Source organism: Rhizopus delemar, genomic scaffold (assembly GCF_000149305.1).
Source record: "Rhizopus delemar RA 99-880 supercont3.6 genomic scaffold, whole genome shotgun sequence".
Taxonomy (NCBI): domain Eukaryota; kingdom Fungi; phylum Mucoromycota; class Mucoromycetes; order Mucorales; family Rhizopodaceae; genus Rhizopus; species Rhizopus delemar.
The window spans coordinates 166,065-189,195 of NW_027137832.1; the positions used below are offsets into that span (position 1 = coordinate 166,065).

The window sequence follows — 23,131 nt, forward strand, 5'->3', positions numbered from 1 at the left end:
ACAAGCTGTCTTTTTGTTTTACAGTTTTCTCATTCATATTTTGTATACACAGGAATTATTGACAACTTTAAGGCACACTTTCGAGATCAGCAGTACGACCGTGCTTTATGTCTGTATATCAGTAAAAAGTTGGATAATCTGGATGTTTACAAAATGGATCAAGCTCAGACTATGTTTTTTCTAGCTAATGCATGGCTTAAAGTAAAACCAGAAACGATAAAAAACTTCTGGCAACATACAAAAATATTGGCATTTAAAGAAAAAACAATTTGTAATTTTGAGCCAGTTGAGTATCCAACAAGTGCTTTGCCATTGGAAGAAGAGATTGCTGCCGAGCTAAATGGAGTGCTCCCAGATCTCCCCAGGAGCTTTGACAACAAAGTTACTGATATTAGCCAGTTGAACCTTGAAGCAGATGAAAGCGAGATGATAGTATGTTATACAACAAGTGCTACTAATAATGAAGAAACGGCAGAAAGGCAACATAGATGAAACAGAAAAAAATGATAATACAGAGCAAGTTGAGCAACGTGTCGATATAGTAGAGTGTAAGAAACGGTTGAGAGAAGCCTATGAAACCATTCTCATGTACAAAGTTCCTTTGGACGATCTTGGCCGTAAATTACATCGCCGAATTCGAATTCGAATGACTGACTCTTGTGCTGAATTAAGTAAGTCAAAAGAGCAAACAGTTTAATCTTCTATTTAATGGTAAAAAATATTTGCGTTGCATCCTTAAATAGAATCGTGGTAGAGTGGTATTTATGCTGGGGACCTATGTCGTTCTTTAGATATACACCCATAAATAGAAAATACCTTTAAATCGAACACCGTTAAATAGAGCGGCTACTGTAAAAGGCTTCTCCTAATGAGAAAACGCCCTAAAAATGCATTGCTTCTAAAGCAACTTTTTTCCCTTTAACAAAATGTTCGACCTGAATAGTAAATTTATTTTGCCAAACAAAAAGAAGCTCGAATTCTTTAGACAAAACAACTTGTTTACCTGGAATTTCAAAGATTTTATGCAATGTTGTCAACTTAAAAATCGCATGTCCTTAAAAACTACCTGAAACAAAGTTACTCAAAGTATGCATCCATTAGAATCACAAGTAATTTTCTTTCTTTTTTTCCAGAGAAAATGAAGTGCTTATTTATGAAGAATAGAGAATGTTAACATACAATTGATTGATATGGATTTTATATAACAAAGCGAGGGTCTCGAAGACTCAACTGATACGAAACATAGGTGCCATTGTTAATACAATTGAAGACTAATCCAAAAAAAGAAATCGAATCAAGTCTAAAGTTTGGACTAAAAGGGCTTTTGTTTCCTTTTATTTTTATTCTGTGATTGGTGGTGCAATACAATTGGAGATAATCTCGACTAATGTAATGCTGCAGGTGGTAATGAAGTAATCAGTCAGTATAAACTATGTCTCAACAACGTAAAGCGATGTGTACAAGGCGACGACGTGAAAAGATATGTCGAAAATTTATCAGAGGAGATCAATGATAAAGTAATGTTAATTGTCTTTTCTTTGTAGTATGTAAGTTACTAACTCTGTTCAAATAGCCCACTGAAAATTAACCAAAAACTACCATCAACTTCCATAATGTCGGCTACGGAACTACTACCATAATGAAAGTACATGGCGCAGTAACGGTTGAAAAAAAACAACAAGAAAAGAAAAATTGCTAAGGATCCACAAACATCTTTAACAGAGGCACAATCGGAAATATCATCAACAACACATCCTGGTCTATCTTTATCGTCAGGACATTACGGTCTGTCACTTTAGGATTCGTGAGAAGATGCAGTAAGTATACAATGGCTTTGAAAGAAAAGAATCCGTATCTAATTTCTATTTTTTTTTTTTTTTTTTTTTTTTTTTTTTTTTTAACCGTTGATAGAAGAGTGAAGAAGTAGTAGTAGTAGAAGATATCGAGGTGAATGTCTGGGATATATGGAAGAAAGCCCTTGACACTATGTAGATAGATGATGATATCGATAAGTATAGGTATGCATGAAACTGATTTAGCTCGGCATCTATGTTGAATATATCGTTTTATTATAGCTTGGAACATTTACATTATTCAGCTCGGAATCAAGCTTGATTCCAAGATAATACGAGAATATTACACCAGAAATTTTATCAAAAAAACTGGACTCACACTTGAAGAAATACCTTGTTTTTTCGTTGAAGATAATGAATCCTACAATAACATATTTGATACTATTGTGAGTAGAAATATCAACTAACATAGTAAAATAGTGATATACATTAACACCCTAAGTGTTTGGTAGGCTCTTTCGGATGAGTCTTCCTCAAGTGAAGTACTGATCGAAGCGGCGTTGCTTGTTCTTAAGTCAAGCAATCCATTCATGAAATTTTTTCATACCGTTCTGCAGTCATTGTAAGTCTTTAATCGATTATTCAGACTCTGTAGCGTCTATTTAACTTTCCTAATTATAGCGTCAGTGGGTTGTTTATTGACGATAGTGATGTTTACAACAACGAAATAAGTTATAACTACTATATTTTATGGCCAATTATGAACTCATTTCCAAAACCAATTCAGAGGACTAAGTTTTCATTGGGTGAAAATAGATTAGAAGCTGTATCCCAGGAGCTAAAGTTGATCCATAATGACAATCGGCTTTTTTATAATGCTGCTGGTATTATTTCAAATATAGAAAGTGAGATCGAAATAGCAATTTTGGAAACAACAGGCCCCTTACTTCAACAAAATGACCCAAAGGAAACTCAAGATTCTATTAAGGCTGGATACGGCCTTTTCGCCATGCGAAATGTCATTGGGCGAAAGTACCACTATAGTGATTTTGAAATTTTCAAAAAAAATTGGCTCTTTTTTTGTTCGGGCTGTTGTATAATGGTAATAATGATTTAAAAATAGGTAGAAACAAAAATAAAGAAATAGTTTGGATACTTTTTGAGACTGATCTTTATTTCAGTTTAAGTTAAAATAATAATTATTCTAATTGAAGTCAGGTATTTATATCTTATTGGATGAATGGCTTGATATCCTCTATTGTAAGCGTTCTTCTAACCTTCAGGTACTTTAGCAAGTGTCATCTCTAATTATGATTATGAAAACTTTTCATTTGTTCTTTTGTATGTCTGTCATAGATTATCTTTTATTCTGGGAATTCCTCACTGATTTGAATAACGTTATTTTACACGTTATTTCAATTATGTGAGAGATTAGCAATATTCCTGACATCGGACTGGATTTTGTTATTTTAGTTGATACTCCTTCTTATCAAAGAACACTCATTGATACAATAGATATTCTAAAGAACTTGTTTAATTGGAATTGATTGTATGATCTTATTTAAATAAACTTATATTTTATTTTAATTATGGTCTTGTCTTAAAACTCATATTTATTAATATCAACTATAATCAGTTACTGTTCTGCAACAATCTCTACTAATTCTTTATCCGTATCATGCCTGTAAATACTCTCACGCTATATGTATGTCGTATTTACTTCATTAAATGCTTATTATTCGTATGACATTACTCAAATCTTATATAAGAAATAATAAGTACCGAATACATAATACTATATATTACATATTCTCATTCACAATATTAACCACATACAATATTTATATTGTTCAAACTCAATGCTAAAGTTGCCCTTGAACTCATTTGGGACCCTAAATAATTTCATTTCCTATATAAAAGCATAATTTGATTAAATGGGTTCTCTCTCTCGTCTTGAAATCTAATAAAGAGGTTACATAGAGACTCATTCACTGGTTTTTCAAGCACTATTTTCCCTTTTAATTCTCAAACTTATTATCTGCAAATATCTCAACGTAGAATCAGTTTTTGAATTTTAGTTATATATATTGAGTTAATAAAGGGACACCAAGCTCTAATAGTATTTCTATTTTTGTTGTTATACTACATTTTACCTAAAACCCCCCTTCTCTAAACATTATTCCATGACATGAAATATTATCGGTATATAAAAAGTATAAATAGAGTATCATGGTTGTATTAAATAAAACAATCTCTTCATCGAGTCTTATCCTCTCTTGTTCCTTATATTTTATTGGATATATCATTATATATGTCAGAATAGAATACTGTTTTTCTTGCATAGTAACTTTATCGATCTAAACGAATGAATAAGACATAATCATATCAACAATCCGATTGGTGCCTAATGGCTCCTGTAGGCTCTATCATTAGGTTTCAGTCTTTCTGTACTTATTTAGTAACCGAGTTTACTCAAACTCAATAATCATTCAGGAACAAAATACAAGTGCCATCTTAAACAACGATTCCATGGATGCCTATTTATAAATGCAACATTAATAGCTTGAAAAAAGGGTTTATAATATAATTATACATGATAAGATTCTGTGGAACAAGATATGGTGACAATGCTCCCAATCCAGAATGAAACATCAAGAAAGGACTAATTGATTTAACTCGGTCTTCCCCAAAGATTATTCTACAAAGCAACACAAATATCATACCTAAATCCTCATTGAAAGAAGAATGACTTTAATCCGGCTATAATAAAAATAAAAAACATCCCAAAGCAATCTATCGTTTTGGTACTTTTTATTTTTTTATTTTTTTACTATGCTTATTACAAAGAATACCTGACGTTTATATACTTTTTATAATGTAGTCATTAATGTATATCCTATTCAATAAATCAAATGCTATACATTCTTATTTAAAGCCAATTCATAATTTAATATGGGCACTCGCTTCTTAACCATTAGCATGTTTTGGTAAGATAACGTAAAATAAGCATATTTCCATACTCACACTATTGAACATAAATTATGCCTATTACTATTCCATGATTATTTTGGGAATGCAACATATTTAACTGGAGCTTAAAGTTTATGACTGGTTAAACATGAATAGACCATACTACATTTAGCATCATGCATATTGATTCTGTCTAAACTTCTTGATAATCAATTGCTTTCTTCAGTTTTAATTTGGATGTTAAGAACAATAATCCAAGTAGAAGAAGATTGTGAAAATTAGCTTAGCATAGACTTACAGCTTGAACGATCACCATGAAATTGCGAATAAAGACGAAAACAGTGGTTTCATCCATGAAGATTTTCTATTTTGTACAAAATAATTTTCTGCCTCAAATAAATAATCATGTATACTTATCTATAAAGAACTCTTTTTTAAGACACGTTAAAACAGTGAAGTGATAAATGAAAGAAATTTATTAAGAAACTTTACTGGATTTTATGTACTTTTTAATCAACACGTTAATTATAAATAAAATTGGACGTCTTAACTGATAAAACATCAAAAATATCTTCACATTATGAAAAGGGATAGACTGAGTGTATTTGCTTTTATAAACAATGACAGTAAAATGCTGAACATAAGTATATAAAGTCGTAACAGTTATAGAATGCTTTGATAAGTTTCTTTTTTATTAAGAAAGGCGAATTATCTCTGTTAAAGAGTATACTTGTGCAAAATAATAGCTATAAGCTAAGATAGAAATCGATTTAATATGTAGAGCAACGTGCTGCCTAGGCCTCTGTTTCATGGTGATGTTCTTCATCATCATCATCGTCATCGTCATCACCATGCTTATCATCTTTACCCTTGTCCCCGTGTTCACCTCGCTTCAATACATCTCTTTTTTGTGGCTTCTCGCCATCTTCAGTTTCCTCTGGTTCGTTTTCTTTGGGTTCGTTTTCGTCTTCTTCGGGTTCGTTTTCTTTGGGTTCGTTTTCGTCTTCTTCGGGTTCGTTTTCGTCTTCTTCGGGTTCGTTTTCTTTGGGTTCATTTTCTTCGGGTTCATTTTCTTCGGGTTCTTCTTCATCAGGTTCTTCTACATCAGGTTTAGCACTTCTGACTTCATGCTTGTTATTGCGACGACGAACAGCAGTTGCAAACCTTTTAGAAGACAAAGCGACATCTCGACGTACAACACTACTAAAAAAAGCTATTACTACAAATACTAAGATATATATTTGCTACGTACGAAAAAGTGTCTTTAGAAATAGCACTAGCAGCACGAGAGCCAGCTGTATTGGCCGCGACAGAAGCAACCAAGGCAATGACAAAACCAAGACTGATGAATTTAACTTGCATTTTCTTTAAAAAAAGGATATTATTTGTAAGCAGGATGAAAAAAACAAGGTACTCTTTTATATTCTTTGGAAGGTTGCCTAGAACTCGATTGAGTTTGATATTTTTGTGAAAATAGTGGATTCCCTTAAGTTCCGTATTTTTGGCAAATTTTTCCTTGATTTCCTTATGCAAAAGAAAAAGAAGATCATTTTTCCTGTTCAACAAATAATGCAACTCCTCATAATTCCCCTTGCGGGAAATACAAGGGGGCCTTTTTTTATTTTATTTTTGTTTTTTAATCTGTAGCCCCAAAAAGGAGCCACCATCATTAATGACTTACATATGTATATATTAAAACATGGAGTCTGAAAGGACTTATTCCAACTGTCCTGAAACGTATTCTTTCATAATTAACAAGTAGCTGGAAATTCAAGGATGTGTGCTTGGTTACACTGCATAAAGATATTTGCTTTGTTGTTGTTGTATTTGATATTCATGAGAGAACTTCTTAGAATTCAAGGACTCTGTAGTGCTCAATTTACATTAGTAAGTCATGCCAATCATCTTAGGTAGAACATGCATGCTTTTATTTTTCATATTCAATGATTTCAAAATATTAAGGACTTTTCTTTTACAAGTCATTCGTTATGATCAATAAGATCTTTTTAGAAATCATATAAGACTAGAAGATTTAAAAAGATCGTTTTAGAGTGAATAATTTATCATAAAATTGTTTTATTCTTCCTACTTTTTGCTCATCTTTTCGCGCATGCCTTTTAATGTAAATCCTACTATAGCTAAAAGCGGGATACCCTTGGTTTAGTCATATTACTATAAATCAATGATTTGCCGTCGTCTTTATGGAAAAGACTTGCTATAACAGCTATGTTTATTAACTAAAGTAAGAAAAAGTGGTGGGTTTCTTAACAATCTTACAAGACAGAAAAAATAAACATGATTGCAGATATTGTATGTTCTCACAGTACTCTTGGTTATAATATGAATCCCCCCCCCTTTTTTTTTTAAAAAAAAAAAAAAAAAAAAAAAAAAAAAAACAGAGCTCGTTTTGATATCAAAAAAAAAAGGCTATTTCCACTCAATGTCGCGTCATGTCTATATTTACAGTAGATTTATTTTAACCTATTATGGCTTGGATCGATTTGAGTGCAATGAAAGAACACGACTTTTATTTATAAAGTAATGAAGCTAATAACTATTCAGTATGTTGTAATATATAGTAAAAAAAATGAAATAGATGCTATTCTTTCTTTACATGTACTATCACTTGAGGCTTCCGTACTGCATAACCTCATCCGCATATTATTTTCTTTATATCAGACTAATTCACCAACATCATTTTCCCTTTTTTCTGTTTAACATTTCTAGTCGTTCATTTGACATCAACTACATATTTTTCTTCTTTAACATGCTTTTCTTTTTTTTATATAAACCATAATGAATAGGCCCTTGGAAATCACCGATTTGGTTTTATCTTCATATGATAGTGTGTAATAAGCCTTTTTGGTAGCATGTTTAGGAAGGAGAATATGTTACTGGTTTTTCTCAATTCAATATACCAGCTAATCAAGAAAGCCTCAATGTATCAATAGCATTGTAAAAATAGAAAGCACTTTAGTCGTTTTTCTTTTAAATTTGTCTAATGTAAAAAAAACAGCAAAAATCTACTTTACTAAGTAACTATAAACATATATCCATAGTTAAGGTATAAAAGGACTATACGGTATATTTGAAACTCTTCAGTTCAAAAACGCTTTTGAAAAAAATAATTTCAAACCAAATTATTGCAATATACAGATCATCGTGGTTAAGATTTACAGTTGGTTGAAACACATTCAGGCCAATGTCTTGAATTAGTTGCCACAGTTTTTGTTGAGGTAGCATAAAACATATAGGCTGGCTATTTTCTATTACTTTTGGGAAAAACTCGCTTTCGTCGTAAGTTCTTTATTTTCATTTGAAGAACTGATAGTTGTCTCATCAGTACCAAGATCTATCTTTGTTACCGTTATCATAGAAAAATCAAGAGCTGATACTAACACCAATAAGTAATTTAACTTCCAGATATAAAAGCTTTTTTAGTTGGTGGTACTGACTGAATTGCTCATTTCACCTTTCTTTAACGAAATATATGATTAGTGCTAATAAGTTGCTCAAAGATGGAAGATCAAACGCTAAAGGTGCCTTGCTTAGGTACTAATTGACTTATGTCACTTAGAATTGAGTTATCAGCAATTTTAATCATGTAACGCTTGATGACTGCAGAACTGGTTATGGTCGCATTTGATATACAAGCAAAGAGCAACTTATATATGAGTTGATAACAATGTCTTATACAGGCTGATAGATATAAATTACCTTTTTATCTTTTCATTTGTGCTTGTAACTGATTGAATTTTGAGGCACATTTTACTCCAAAGAAGATTCCTTTTATTATTATTATTATTATTATTATTGTTCGCTTGTATAGGTTCATCATATCGACTGTTTAATCGTACCTGGCTTCAAATGAAAGCTATAACAAAAGTATCACCCAAATACCTTTTATGGATGCGTTTGATTGCTCCATCAACACTTACGCCGAGAGTACGAATTCTATTTCTTTTTATGAAAGATAAACATTATCTTTTTTAGAAACGGCTGCATTATATGAAAAGTCGATTGAAAGATTTGAAAGTAGAGCATTAATCTTACTCCTCTTGTTGAGCCCCTTTTCAAAAATATAGTTCATAAACAAATGGAGTCCATGTTATTTTGCTGTATATGTGTGTTTTGTAAGCATTCTGCTGATATACACAGATTGTAATATGTCGCTTTATTGCGTTCAATCTTGATCCCAATTTTTTTTTTTTTTGCCTCTTTCAATTCCTTTTGTATAAGCCCCAGATATTCTTCACTAAGTGTTAATTCAATAGTTTTGGCCATTTCGTTGGCCGATATATTTATGTAGAGCTTGCTATTGAGATAATGTAAATGTGTTTTTTGGCTTCTTGTGCTTCCATATTCTGTCTAAACCTACATTACTGTTATCAATAATGGAAGTCTGATCTTCTTGATATTAAACTAAAATTGATGGACTTTCTAAATTGTAAAGATCAAATTCCTTTTCTTACTCATTATTTCACTACTCATAAGCCTTTCGCTTTGGACAACATTAGCGTAGGATATAGTGTTCATTAGAATTTGCTTTAGACTATCCACGTAGACATGAAAGTAATTGACACAATTTTATGATTACAAAAGCTCGAACAAGCATAGTAAGTATTGTATGTATCAATAATACCCACTGTGAAAATCAATAAGGAAAAGTTAACTGTATGTACTTTTCATTTTAAAAAGTGCATTGAAAGGATACATTTTATTTATACGCTCTTACTACTTCGAATGATTATATGTTTTCGTTTATGAGCATGCTGTAAAAATTTGTATGTTGTTTCATACATTTTTTTAGAAGGTCAACTAAAAGTTATGATTTATGAAATCAGAAATGCTTAGTCTCTAGACTACTTTCAATACATGTTAAAAAAACATGCAGGAGAAATCAGATCCTGCAATTATCCGTGCGGTGTGATAAACCGGAGCAGGTTATGTCTGTTGTCACAGGAAGCTTATTTCTGATCGATTTCATATGAGAATCCATTTAGGCTATTATAGCTACTGATTACTAATAGCATTGAAAGTAGTGAAGATATGAATACCTTGCTCTTTATAGTTTTAATACGAGTGGTCTTTTTGCTCATTGTCTACAAAATAGTCGGGCCTTCTAGTTAAGGTTAAAAAGATATGTATTCAAACTTTGCATTTTCATGAAGCCTTTATCTATATATATACATATCCTTATAAGCTAGTATGATATATTATGAGTATTTCACTTTCATATCAATATATATTATCTTATTGACTGATACAGTCGATGTGACGGGTCAATAAAATGGGCTGATATTTAAATAATTTGACATCTGTGAAATATTGTATAATCTCCTTTTTCATTTTTGACGAATAAAAAAATATAAAATACTGGATATTTGTAATAAATATTAGCCATTCCCTATTCCAGATAAATTATATTTCATATAGAGAGTCATCATATTCTCTAATAGCAAGCCTTCTATTTGTAAAGATTTGTTTTTATGCTATGTTCTTCACGTGAATTGAGCTATAAAGAATTTGAACTACGCTCAATTTTAATGTCCAGTTGTTCATCTCTTCTATTAAAAGCACAGATCAACCTATTGTTCAATAGGGAAGTCAAGTTCCTTCTTAAAGTTTATGTAAATATTAAGTTAAGGTGTAATATGAATTAGTCAACATTCTTTTTTTTTTAAAAAAAAATTGTAGTCAATTTTTTTTCTCCTCACGGTTATAAATTTCAAATTTTTTTTAATTTTCTCCTTTTTCTTTTATTTTATTTCAAAACAAATATTCCTATTGAAAAAAACATGTAACAATGAAATGCTTTATCTTTTTAAATTGTATCTAACTTTTTTCTATTTCAACTATTATAGGTCTTCTCTCTATTCTGATTTAAAAGGCTCTCCTGTTTTTATTGGTAAAGACACAAAGCGCGACTGTTATCTTAATGAAGCTGAACAAGGCGTGTTCCAAATGGATGAAGACTTGCAAGTATCCAACAATGACTATGAGCAGAAAGAAATCTTGATACATGACAGTCATGATGATCTTTCTCTTTCTCCATCCTCCCTCAAGCATAATAATCTCTCCTCCAATGGTTCTGCTAGCTCCAGATATTCACAGACTACCTCCCACACGTATGTCAATCCTTATACTGAAGATAATGACGCGTTCATCGAACTACATTCATTTGATTTCATTCAAAGAATGATGAAAGAAGTAACGGAGGCGCTTGTGATTGCTTCATGTGAAAATTGTCGCTACAGAGATTACTTGAGTAGTTCTGTCCCTTCTGAGAGCGACTTTGAGCTCTTTGAATATCACTATTGCTCACCGCTTAGCTCCAGTATGCCTGTTACTCATATCAGTTATGAAGCAGCAGAAGTTGAAGAGCACGAATCTATGTGTAATAACCACATGGAAGACGACCCAAATAATAGTTATGATCCTATGTATTCTAAAAGCAGTGACATTTCTTATGTTAATCAGACTCAGGTAACCAACGAAAAAGGTGATCAAAACAGTGATGATGAAGATTGGCTGGCTTGGAAAGAACTTGCGGATGAGCATTATGGTTCCTTGGAAACACATGAAAGCTTATCTGAAGCTAGTGAATCTAGCTATAATGAAGCATCAAACCTAGATGTAAATCCTCTTGAAGTTCCATATTCTATTTACTACTCATCATCGTACCTTGGTCAATCCTATGGGAACAACCCTTACTATGGTGTCGTCACTAATCCTTGTGTTACACAAACCATACCCCAATCATTTTATAGCATGCCGTTTGTCATGAAAGTGGTAGGAATCGCTCAGAAAGCAAGAGTAAGAGATTTATATGAGCATTTTTTTGACCCTAGCGTCTTGGTATGTAATCATTGTATTACTATAGCTTTCTTTTGTTACTCACATAGCTTTTAGTATATTCAATTCAAGCATCATACATCTGTTGCGTTCGTCTTCTATGCCACAATGCATGATATGATGTTGGCTACTTATCAGTTCAATGGACAAAGTAAGTAAAACAAATTACAATCTAATAATTTTGCTTACTTTCTTCTCTCTTTAAAAAAGTCTTTCTTGGTGAAAGAATAAACTGTTTACCTAACGATGTAAGTATATCTTGTATAAAATATAATCATTATCATAGCTACACGTATAAATGCATAAAATTACAGTTAGGAATGCCTATTTTTAATTATGCTTACCCATGCTACCAGTTCAATAACTACAACTATGCTATAGAAATGTCCTATTCAGAATCCTCTGCAAGATGTTCAGCAAAAGAAGACACATGTACAACCGTTGTAGGCTCTAGTATTGCAGAAGACCAGCTTTCTGAAATGAACAAGAGCAGTAATGGCCAAACGTCGATAGCAGACGATACAAAAAATGAACAAGCAGCCAAGGAAAATAAGCTGGTGCCTAAAGAAAACGAAATAAGAAAGATGGTAAAAACAATCAATACATCTAATGATCAGCTTTGTAAACCAACGACAAACACCAAATACATTGTTATCAAATCATGGAATAGTGAGGACATAGAATTCTCCAAGTCAACAGGCTATTGGTCATTGAAGGAAAGACAGGTGGATTTAATGAACTCTTATTTCTATGTAAAAAAAAAGAAAAGAAAAAAAAAAGATACAATTAAAACAGGAAAAAAAAACAATAGTATTTTATGTGTACTAACTTTTTATCTATAGTCTAATTCAACAGTTTACCTCATCTTTAAATTAAAGGGCTCAAGTTGTTTCTGCGGCTATGCAAAAATGACATCTACAGTCAAATCCATTCATGATGTTAGCCTAAAAGGAACTCCATTTGCCAAAGATAAAGAGCATTTCCAAACATCAAAGAAAGGTAGACAATGGCAGAATATTTTTAAATTGAAATGGATTCATAAGTAGGCTGCTTTTATAATTTTTTATTTCTGTACTCACAGTTAAAATACAGGTCCTTGTTGTCTATGGGTAAAACAAAACATCTAGTAATCAGTACAGAAAGTGTCAAAAAAGTCAAAGTCAACAGGTGCGATAACCTAACGGTTCTTGACCCATTTGTTGGTGAAAAGATTTTGAGGCTATTTTCTGAATGATCTAGATGATTATTGATCCTTCTCTTCCTCTTTTATTAAAACATATATAAAATAAATGTTTGTTTAAAATTTGATTCTCTGTCTTTATTTTTTTGTATATAAAAAGCAGCCAAATCAAATAAGAACTTGCACTTTAAAATTTGTAAGAAAAGGAAATTTACTTTAGCAAAGATTATCTTCCTCACACAATTAAATTTAACAGAAAAAAAAAAGAAGATAAAAAGTCTATTTAGAGAGCTAATGTATAATTGCGTAAATGCGTTTTTCATACATGTTTTTCCGTGGCTTTCACAATGAATCCATTTTGAAAACATCAGGTTTCACTAGATCACCTTGTTTCTTGCTATCGACGTTAAACAAAAGGTCTTTTTTACCTTTTTTTTATTGTGTAATGGAATTTGGTATAATCCTTTTCTATAAAAATGTAACCATTGACGAAAGAAAGCCATAGAGTGTTAATATTGATTTGCTCTGTGCCAAGAGGTTTTAATAGAACAAAACAAAGGCAAGTATAAGCCTAAATAATGCCGTTTTTATCCCATATAACCCCAATCAAATAATTTATGATAGCAATTTCCCCCCTATTTCTTCCTACAAAAGTATTCTAGGGTTCAATCAGTTTCTCATTGCACAAACTTTTACTTACCCTTTCACATCTTTTCAAGACCCGATAGTCATTGTTGTAAAAATGGTGTTTGGGTCTTTTTCTTTTTTTTTCTTTCAAGTCTATTTATTAAAATTTTATGCAGCAGGAAGACACAGGGCAAGATCAAGAAGCTTGGAAATATGAAGAAAATCTGGAAGAAGAATCTATAATATTTCGTACATATAAGATTCGATTTTTTGGGCTAGCTATGGTAGCCTTGGCAAATATTGCTTCATCTTTAAATTGGCTTGTAGTTGCTCCAGTACCAGACTATTCTGATACGTTCTTTGGCAATGTTGGATTGACAGCCATCAATTGGTTTTCGAACATATTCATGTTAATCTATCTCTTTGCTGGTCCACTTTCAAGTTGGGTTTATGACCGTTGGAGTATAAAACTAGGAGTATGGTATATTTCTCTTTACTTTGTCTCTTTATACTTAAAACAAGATACAGATTATCATTGGCTGCATTTTACAAGTAATCGGTGCCTGGGTTCGATATTTCTCAAGTTTTGTACATGATTCCAAAGGAAGACTGGCGTTAGCCATGTTTGGTCAGGTAAACATATTTAATATGAGAAAGAGCAATATTAATAACTTAATTTAACCTTTCTTTTTAGGCAATTTGTGCGATCGGTCAACCATTTATTCTTAATGTTTGCACACCAGTAAGATAAGTGGGTCAATAAAGCTACAAATCTCAAACTTCCTTTGTAGTATGCTGCCTTGTGGTTTAGTGCAAAAAGTAGAGGAACTGCGACAATGATTGGGGGTGTAGGTAAGATTGTACCTGTACCTTTAAAGATACAAATTCAAAGCTTTTTCTCTCTTTTCTATATATAAAGCCAATGCTATTGGAATGGCTATTGCTGATATTCTTATCCCCTCTATTGTTACTGATTCAAGTCAAGTTTCCTTTGGAGTAAAGAAAAAAAAAAGCCTTTTTCGTATTTTCAATTAACTTTTTCAGTAGTTTCTTATAATAGCATGTATCACAACAGGTGTTACAATTCCAGCTTTCTTTATTCCAAAGAAACCCAAGACACCACCATCTTATAGTGCTTCATCCAAAAGCAAATTTGCAATATCATTTGGGCAATCCATTCGTGAACTTGTAACAAATTACAACTTTGTCATCATTTTCCTTGCTTTTGGTGCTCTGTGTGGAATGGCATCTACTTTTACATCCCTTTTAACACAAATCGTCAGACCTTATAATATTTCTACTGATAACGCAGGGTATTTAGGAGCTTCCTTCATCATAGCTGGTCTTGTGGGTGCGGCTCTTACAGGTATTTTTATCGATAAAACTGGCCGTCATAAGATAGTTATCAAGACTTATGTGCCCATAGTTGGTGCGCTTTATCTCGCTTTTTATTTTGTTGGTAAGAAAAAAAAAAGGCTCTCAGTTTTTTTGATATATACTTATATATTTTTAATAGTAAAAACAGGCAACTTTGGTTCACTTGTAGCAATCTGTATTCTCATGGGCTTCTTTACCTTCTCTTTGTTACCTGTGGCACTTGAGCTTAGTATAGAATCGTCCTATCCAATCAGCGAATCCATCTCTAGTTCAATGCTATGGATGTGTTCCCAAGTCTTGGGTCTTATTTTCTTGGCCGTGATTGACGCCCTGAGAAATCCTGATGGTACCTATACAAGAGGGCTTTTATTTACTGTTTGTGCTATATTTCCAGTTTCTATCATTGCAATGATTTATAACAGTCCAAATAAGCGTCTTGAATTCGAAAAACGAAATATAGGGACTAGTTGAATAAATATTCCTTCTTATTGATACCTCCTTCCTCTTTATCAAATAATATGCGATATTTCTTATAGAGGTTTTAATAATAAAAGAGCAATTTATTATAAAATACATTGGATATGATCACATAAATTCAAAAAGACACCTCTATCCAATTCCGAAAAGAACTGTAAACCTGAAGCCTTTTCAATCGCTTTAAGATCGACTTGAAATTGCGACAGTAAGACACTACGACTAATAGCTTGATTGGGTAAAACAAAGGATCCAGAAAAATAATTTCCATCTTTGATGAGAAGCAATATCTTGAAAAAGTGTGTAGGCACAGCAACGTTAGGACCATTGCTACCAATAAGACTGTAGCTCATCTCATAAGACATCTGGTTGAATTTCATTGCGTTCATAATTGAAGTACCGTCCGACCGAAGTCTTGTATCAGCCAATGAATAAGTGTTCCTACCTACTTTAGGTAAAAATAGTGGTCCTGTATAAACATAAACATCCGTAAAGTTCTTTGTCAAATCACGACAAAAGCCTTCAAAATAGGCCCAATCTAATTAGGGTTGAGAGTTTAAAAGGAAGAAGAGAATATTTATATGTCTTAGAAATACATTGTCTGTTAAATCCAGGTCCAATTTGAGGCGCAATATTTGTCAACAAAAACGTTTCATCCATGCCTGCTTGCGATGCAACGGCATCACCAGCAGGAGCCATATGACCACGATCATATCCACTATTTGTGTAATCATTTGGATAAGCTCTAAACATCTCTGGTAAATTGACATCTCCTTTAAATCTTGACTTATCCCTCGATACCCCTTCGCCTCTCTTGAGACTTTCTTCTGTAAGATGTTCGCCAACCCAATAAGGAATACGATCTCGGCGATTATAAGATACAGTATACGCGTTTCTTTTGAATAAATCATTGATAGGTCCTATGGTTAATTAAGCTATAAGACCAGAGAACATGGTTTTTATAAATGATTACCTGGGTTTCCAAACTTCAGGACACCTTCGTTATCATGTCGCTTTAAATTATAGTGCTGTCCAGTGTAGTTGATATACGTAGGCAACAAATGATAAGTTAATAACATGCCTAGAAGAAAGCCTCCTGTAATCCAGAAAAATGGTGATCTCTGTGAATTCATATGTTTGATATCTAAAATAAAGAATAGAAAAGAAAATGGCTCTTAAATTTCAAACTTATGTTTTTGCATCCCCACTTAAAAAGGCAACTGGATTTTTAGCAACAAAAAAAAAAAAAAAAAATGGAACGGTCTTGTGGTACAGACTTTCTAAAAATCAATATTGATCATGGCTGTTTTGTCCTTTCTCTTTTTAGCATTTCTCTTTCTTTTTTACTATTCATTACAATGTGTGGATTTTTAAGTCTATTGTTTACATTTTGCATCTCCTTTCTCTAACAATTTTGATTGTTTGAAATAGCATGTAATGTTATTTTTTATCAACTGGACAAGGACAGTATCCTACCTTTTCTAATCCATCATTTTCTAAAAGCTTCCCTGAAAATGTTTAATCTTCTACAAGGACCAACTTAAATCAAGATGGATCTTTCAGGTTTCCTACCCGATAATATACTTGTTTTTCACAGCTCTCTGTTCTTTCTATTAATGTTTCGAATTCCATGTCAGATCCTTAATACTTATTGAAAATATTTTTGCACTCACTTTCCTTTTTTTTTTTGCATGCTGAGATTTTTATTTTGCACCCAAGATTTTTTAATTGTACTCACCCATCATGCTAGTTAAAATTTGAAATGAAACAATAAAAATAAGAATGTGCAACCAAACTGATACAGAAAGCCTGCAATACGTTAGACAAGTTTAGTATAAATACTTTTAAAATAAAGGGAGGGTTGCTAGCAACATGTAGGCTCATTTTATAAGAAATATACAGTGTATATGCATTTATTCAATTGATATTATATTTAAATATATAAGGCTTTACATGGATTGTCACAAGCCATCTTTATATTTCTATAGGGACATACAATGAATATGACATTAAAGCGTTTCAAAAGAGCAGATAAGAAGATATGCACACGCGATATTAATGAACAATTGATAGTCAGGCGTCTTACATAAAAGGTCTTTTTTATGCAACGTTTTTACTTTTATAGTTCAATCCTTGACTAATCGTCCGACTGCCTTAAAATATAAAATGCTTCCTTTTTTTAATAATAAACGATACCTGAAACTAGATCGCTATATTTCTGTTTCTTATATAGTAGACTCTATTGTCAGACTACTGCGACTCGTTTTTATTCGGATATTTCTGATGTCTGTAAACTCTGTCATACTTCTAAATACTTTTGCATAATCCTTCCAGAAGAAGATCATGTCAAGGGAAATCAATGTCACGTTGAAGCCTAGAACGAATGTTTATGCGCAATACTACCTTTCATTATTGATGACATTACTTTCTGAAAAGGTTGAGCTTTAAACCTTTACAAAAAAGAATCTATCTTTTTTTTTTTTTTTTTTTTTTTTACTCTGTTCGTTCTGATTACATTATTCAACAGTTCATCTGAATTTTAATATTTTTTGTCCTGTAAAAAAAAAGTTGCTTAAAATTTGACAAACTTCTTTTCTCTTTCATGGAGGAGTCATTAGGTTTACTCGTGTCAAAATTAACAGGATTGGAGGTTGCCTTGAGCTTTGAATGAGAATTTCTTTGTAAAGTAACAACATACTTTAATTGTAGGAGAATGATCCTGCTTGGGCAAGGATAGTAGATAAAACAAAGTATACTATAAAGTACAGTAAATGCAACAGTACAAGTGAAAAAGAAGTAAACGACAGTTTTAAAGGGTAAAAAAAAAAAAAAAAAAGAAACATCCAAAAAGCTTGCAACAAGAAGATACCTATACTTTGTTTATAGATTAGCAGATAAATTTATTATTAAAGGAAGACACGAAGTCTCTAAAGCATTATTACAACACAAAAATGATTTTCTAAATAATCCATCTATAATAGGCACACTTGAAAGCAATGTAAGATAAAAAGATATATTTCAACCTTTTATTAATCGAATGTATAGCAAAGGATTTTAAAATATGATTTACTTAAACTACTGTTGTGCTTATCGTCCTCGTTATCCATTGAACCTTATACTTCCAAACTTGAAGATCAACAAAAAGAGCCAGAGATAACCTGGGATGACATAATAAGAGAGGATCCTTTAGATGGCGATCATTGGAAAAGTTGGTCGGAAGACGATAATTCAATAGAAGAAGTGAGTGATGAGGATATATTTGAAGTCGATCAAGTAGCAGCGCAACCAAAAGTAAGCTCCCAGAAAACAGAATGATAAATGTTTGACATAGGCGACACCTAAAATAGGAATTCAATGCGATATCTAATGAACCAGAATTCAGATTTTTTGAAAGTATGGAAGTAGACGATCGAGGAGATCCAGAAATATTAGAACATCTAATAGCACAACAGTATTGGAGATCTGATTTCTCATTCCCAGAAGGTAACGATAGAGAATATCAAAATATACGATGTCTTATACAGTTCTTAAACTAGAGCATCCTTCTGATCATCCTTTACTTCAAAATCCTTGCAGACTAAATAGCGCGCTATCAGCAGCAGTATACCACGAACAAGATGTGCAATCTCTAAATTTTATTAATGAATCAGACTTGATAAGGGAGGTATTATTTTTACTCAATGGACACAGTGGGATCGTTTTCCCATACAGTAGCCATCATCATCGTTTTTTAGTAAGTTTATAAAAATATATTAATCAGCCCTTTTCATTTCTTTTATTTTAATGTCAAAATCTTATAGGTCAACAGACATTATACTGTTCTGCATCTAAGTCAAAGTGCCCTTTTCTCTTACTAAAGCGAATTTTGTGAATATGGAAATATGCTTTTGGATTAAAGAGAGATAGCCTTACACATTTTATCCAAAGACATGTTATATGGACAGACAGCTCAAGCATTTGCAACTGCTATTTATAAATCATTATTGAGTTTTGAAGGACAACTCTCATATTTAGAGCGAGACGCGAACTATATCACAAAGAATTCAGCAAAATATGTATCTATATTAAAGTTACGAAACGAATTACAAATTCAGCTCCAGTGTTTTCACGAGATACACAACATTGCGATCTGTGCGCCATTTGAGGAAAATGACAATCCAAGAAGAATTGCATGCTATTTGATATCCACTTTGTATGAGCATGTGTTAACCAGCCAGATTTCAGGGAAAAACACAATCTATAACGCCATATTGTATATTTTTCAACAGACAATTGTGCCTTTTGGACGACTGATGGACGGTTGGATGTTTCGTGGGTCGTTGGAAGAAGATAGAATAAAAGAGTTTTATGTGAGTAGAAACGAGGATGTATCCATGAATGGTTCAAAATTTTGGACAGATGGGTTTTCCATTGAAACAGTAGCACAAGACATTGTCTGTCCTTTGTTTGAGAAGAGAAACATGGAACGCATCTTTTTTACAGGCAAGGCTGTTAATCTTCTGCTGCAAATCGAAAAAATACAGGTAATTATAAAAGGAAGATCAAAGAAATAATTCAACTAAAATCTGTAAAGAAAGAGCAAATCTATCTTAATGAAGAACCCATCTTTTTCTCTAAGGCCATGAAAACGTTTTTGCCTATAAAGCAGCCATTTATAGATGCGGTTAGCAAAGGGCCACAAGAAGAGTCAGTGAGAAAGTCGTATGATATATTTACCCAATCATTATTTTCTATGACATACCCATCAAAGCAATCAGTTCATGAAGATGTAAATGAAGCTAGATCTTCAATAGATGATGATGGTTCATTATTTGATCAAAGCTTTATACAATGTATTGAATATTATGTGCAAGCACCCTACATGAATATTGCGCATAAGCTAAACATCGTCTTACACAAACATTGTGGTCTATTAGTCCAATTAAAGTCATTGGCTTCCATCTATTTAATGCTTGAAAATGACATGATGCATTCATTTTGTGAGGCAATATTTATTCAGATGGACAATAAAGAGCATTGGTTCGATCAGCGATCACTAAATGGAACATTTATTGAGACTTGTGAGACCAATGGATACAGCGAAACAGTGTATATAGAAATGGAAAGACCAATTAGTACAAGAACAATGGTGTCAATAGTGGAGCTTGTTCAGTTTAAAGTATCGGTAAAGGTCAATAACAATGATGCTGAACAAGATTAATTGACTCTATCTTACTAGATACCTTGGCCATTGAACAACTTCATCCAAGAGGATTGTTTAACACGGTATTCAATAATTACCAGTTTCTTATTACGCTTAAGACGTGCAAAATATGTACTTGAAAAAAAGATGCTTTTTAAAGGTAAAGTAAAATATGAAAAGTGTGATGTGAACTCGACTTGGTTGTATGCTGTTCGAATGAGAATGCTTTGGTTTGTAAATACTATTTGGCGATATATCATGGTTACGGTAAAATATGCTTCTATATATTTCATATTTAAGCTAATTTCGCTTGCAGGTGCTTCATGTTGAAACAATAAAATTTCGTGAAAGTCTGTCAAGCTCAACAGATGCTGATGAAATAACAATACTTCACAATGCTTACATTGATCGAATCATTGATAGATGCATGTTGGATGAAAAGGTAATAGGAATAATGATCAATATAAATTACTTGTGAATAAAACCCTTGTATATAGTCAACATCTATTAAAATGGCTATTATAAAGATATTCGATATGACTGAAAACTTAGCAGATGCTTTCTCGAAATATATTGGAATAGAAGAGCAATTAAGAAGCTATAACAACTATGGCATAGAAGATCTTAGGGTTGAAATGGATACTATTGAAAAGGAATTCAATCGTATCAATGAGTTTGTATCAAGTAGTTTGATGGATTTAAGTAAGAAAAATGGACTGTTTTGGTGTAAGTTCCATTGTACAAAAAATTTCAGTTTCTAAAAATTAGTTTATAGGCGAAAATTTAGCAGCCTCATTAAATGTCCAATAATGAACAAGTCTCATTATCATCTTTGTAAATAGCAAACTTAAGTAATAATATATATAAGCAGCCAAATAAATAGACAGTAGCCAATAAAACAAAAAAGCTTAAGTCAAACCCGATATACAATCATCATACTAAAGGAGGGTTAGCAGTGTACTATCTTTTCTTTCTTTTGGTACAAGGAGGATTTTATTTAGGTGCCACAAGGAATTTTTTTGAATAAATCTAAATGGCCAACGATAAATGTTTTTTTTTTTTATATAAGGAGCATAAGGCTCAAGTTTATTAAATCATGATGAATCAAGTCACATTATTGTTTTTGGTTTTTATATTATGCATTATTTTTTTTTGTTGTGTTTGGGGAAGTAGAAAATGAAAAATAGAAAAGATGTAAGCGAAAATGGTGTAATCCACGAATGAGGTTAAGGTTGAATATGAGGCAGAGGTACCGGGGAGCAACCAGAAAGCAGTAGATTTTCTTTATGAGTCGTTGTAATCATCAAGGAAACGGATTTAGAGACCAAGTCGGGATGAAAAGGAACAGAATCAAAAATGAAGGCCCAATGAGCTCGCCAGATGCCCATGAGAGTGTGACCGATTATGGTGGAAGGCGGGCCCTGGGAAGAGGAAGAAACTTTTGGAGGAAACTTAAGACAGAATAACGCATTTTGAACTCTATCTACATTGAATTCTGTTGGATTTGTAAAGCGAGACCAGGAAGTACGCCATACTACCAGTTTAACAGGGCACTGGTAAAGGAAATGTTCAAGTGTATCTTCGTTCACTCTACAGATAGGACAACAAGCATCTAGGAATGCTGCTGGCATAATGCGATGTAGAAGCGAACGATGGGGTAGCTTTCCATGAATCAATTGAAACCAAATGTTACGACAGTGGTGGGACAATGGAAATTTCCAAAAGTGAGATCATTGTGAGGAAGTTAAACGAGGAGCAGAGACTTGAGGTGAGGCACAAGCGCGACGGTAGGATTTGGTAGTTAACAATTTTGTTGAAGCACCTTGTATTAAATTGAGAGCTTGCAGGAAAGGGGAGGCATCGATATCATTATGTAAAACTGGTATAAAAGGATGAGGACCTTTAGCAGCATACATTGGTGGAATGCAAGAGCGCACAAAGAAAGAGGTGAGGCGGACTTGATCTTGGCGAACCAATCGCAGAAACCGTTTGGTAAGTGTTGGATGGATATCCATATCAGCAGCTAATTTTGGCTTTAGACGTCGTGAAGCAGGATCAAATTTGTAAGCAGTGGAACACGGCAATCTTGTTTGAGTCTTGGAGAGCGATTGGATACAGCCAGGCTATATGCTGGCAGAAATTGGTAACTGGAGATTTGTTTCATGGTTGATGACAGTGTCCGAGAAATCCTTTGGAAGTAAGTCCATGCAGCGAAAGAGCAAAGAAAAGACACCATCATGTACGCGTAAAATGGGTGGCCTTAAGTCGACAAAGAGAAAGCATAGTCTTAAGTCAAATTTGGAAAAATCAAATGAATAAACCGTGCGCGGCAGTTTCACCCATTGATCTAAGTGAAAAAGCAGATACTGAACCAACGAAGGCAAAACTATGGATTGAGAGAGAGCAATAGAAGAATCATCATCAGAAAGGATATTGGGCGGGGACAGAGAGAGTAACGGAAGAATCCATCGCAATTGTAAGGCACTTTGTTGAGTAACAGGATCCAAAACTCCTAAACCTCCCAGAGTTCGCGGTAGACACAAGGTGGCCATACTTATGCGAGGAAACATACGTCTCGTCAGGAAAGCACCTATGACTGATTTCACTTTTTCCAAGAAAGCTCGAGGAACAGAGATAACCCACAAAACATGCCATAATTTAGGCAGAATGAGA

At 33.0% G+C, this 23,131-nt stretch overlaps 9 protein-coding genes across 9 annotated transcripts; 6 read left to right on the forward strand and 3 right to left on the reverse strand.

Moving 5' to 3' along the window:
- Positions 1-153: 153 nt before the first annotated feature.
- Positions 154-855, forward strand: RO3G_08047 (uncharacterized protein; the record flags this gene model as incomplete). Its single annotated transcript, XM_067662637.1, has 4 exons — positions 154-201; positions 283-432; positions 467-671; positions 842-855. The coding sequence occupies 4 exons, from the start codon at positions 154-156 to the stop codon at positions 853-855; spliced, it is 417 nt and encodes a 138-aa protein (XP_067518738.1).
- A 577-nt stretch (positions 856-1,432) lies between these two features.
- On the forward strand, positions 1,433-3,185 carry RO3G_08048 (uncharacterized protein; the record flags this gene model as incomplete). The annotated part of the gene is made up of 8 exons (XM_067662638.1): positions 1,433-1,445; positions 1,545-1,547; positions 1,725-1,817; positions 2,076-2,239; positions 2,306-2,415; positions 2,475-2,895; positions 3,008-3,076; positions 3,150-3,185. 8 exons carry the CDS (start codon positions 1,433-1,435, stop codon positions 3,183-3,185), a joined length of 909 nt encoding a protein of 302 aa, XP_067518739.1.
- Positions 3,186-5,557: 2,372 nt separating this feature from the next.
- RO3G_08049 (uncharacterized protein) lies at positions 5,558-6,125 on the reverse strand (the record flags this gene model as incomplete). The annotated part of the gene is made up of 2 exons (XM_067662639.1): positions 5,558-5,966; positions 6,016-6,125. 2 exons carry the CDS (start codon positions 6,123-6,125, stop codon positions 5,558-5,560), a joined length of 519 nt encoding a protein of 172 aa, XP_067518740.1.
- A 4,602-nt stretch (positions 6,126-10,727) lies between these two features.
- On the forward strand, positions 10,728-12,731 carry RO3G_08050 (uncharacterized protein; the record flags this gene model as incomplete). Its single annotated transcript, XM_067662640.1, has 6 exons — positions 10,728-11,579; positions 11,676-11,769; positions 11,829-11,866; positions 11,933-12,370; positions 12,461-12,617; positions 12,700-12,731. 6 exons carry the CDS (start codon positions 10,728-10,730, stop codon positions 12,729-12,731), a joined length of 1,611 nt encoding a protein of 536 aa, XP_067518741.1.
- A 1,315-nt stretch (positions 12,732-14,046) lies between these two features.
- RO3G_08051 (uncharacterized protein) lies at positions 14,047-15,273 on the forward strand (the record flags this gene model as incomplete). The annotated part of the gene is made up of 6 exons (XM_067662641.1): positions 14,047-14,058; positions 14,120-14,167; positions 14,217-14,277; positions 14,345-14,421; positions 14,473-14,884; positions 14,942-15,273. 6 exons carry the CDS (start codon positions 14,047-14,049, stop codon positions 15,271-15,273), a joined length of 942 nt encoding a protein of 313 aa, XP_067518742.1.
- A 357-nt stretch (positions 15,274-15,630) lies between these two features.
- RO3G_08052 (DNA/RNA non-specific endonuclease) lies at positions 15,631-16,029 on the reverse strand (the record flags this gene model as incomplete). Its single annotated transcript, XM_067662642.1, has 3 exons — positions 15,631-15,690; positions 15,726-15,814; positions 15,873-16,029. The coding sequence occupies 3 exons, from the start codon at positions 16,027-16,029 to the stop codon at positions 15,631-15,633; spliced, it is 306 nt and encodes a 101-aa protein (XP_067518743.1).
- A 2,642-nt stretch (positions 16,030-18,671) lies between these two features.
- On the forward strand, positions 18,672-19,133 carry RO3G_08053 (uncharacterized protein; the record flags this gene model as incomplete). The annotated part of the gene is made up of 3 exons (XM_067662643.1): positions 18,672-18,759; positions 18,801-19,009; positions 19,077-19,133. The coding sequence occupies 3 exons, from the start codon at positions 18,672-18,674 to the stop codon at positions 19,131-19,133; spliced, it is 354 nt and encodes a 117-aa protein (XP_067518744.1).
- A 1,837-nt stretch (positions 19,134-20,970) lies between these two features.
- RO3G_08054 (uncharacterized protein) lies at positions 20,971-21,268 on the forward strand (the record flags this gene model as incomplete). The annotated part of the gene is made up of 2 exons (XM_067662644.1): positions 20,971-21,160; positions 21,234-21,268. 2 exons carry the CDS (start codon positions 20,971-20,973, stop codon positions 21,266-21,268), a joined length of 225 nt encoding a protein of 74 aa, XP_067518745.1.
- Positions 21,269-21,684: 416 nt separating this feature from the next.
- Positions 21,685-22,089, reverse strand: RO3G_08055 (uncharacterized protein; the record flags this gene model as incomplete). Its single annotated transcript, XM_067662645.1, has 1 exon — positions 21,685-22,089. The coding sequence occupies one exon, from the start codon at positions 22,087-22,089 to the stop codon at positions 21,685-21,687; it is 405 nt and encodes a 134-aa protein (XP_067518746.1).
- Positions 22,090-23,131: the final 1,042 nt, after the last annotated feature.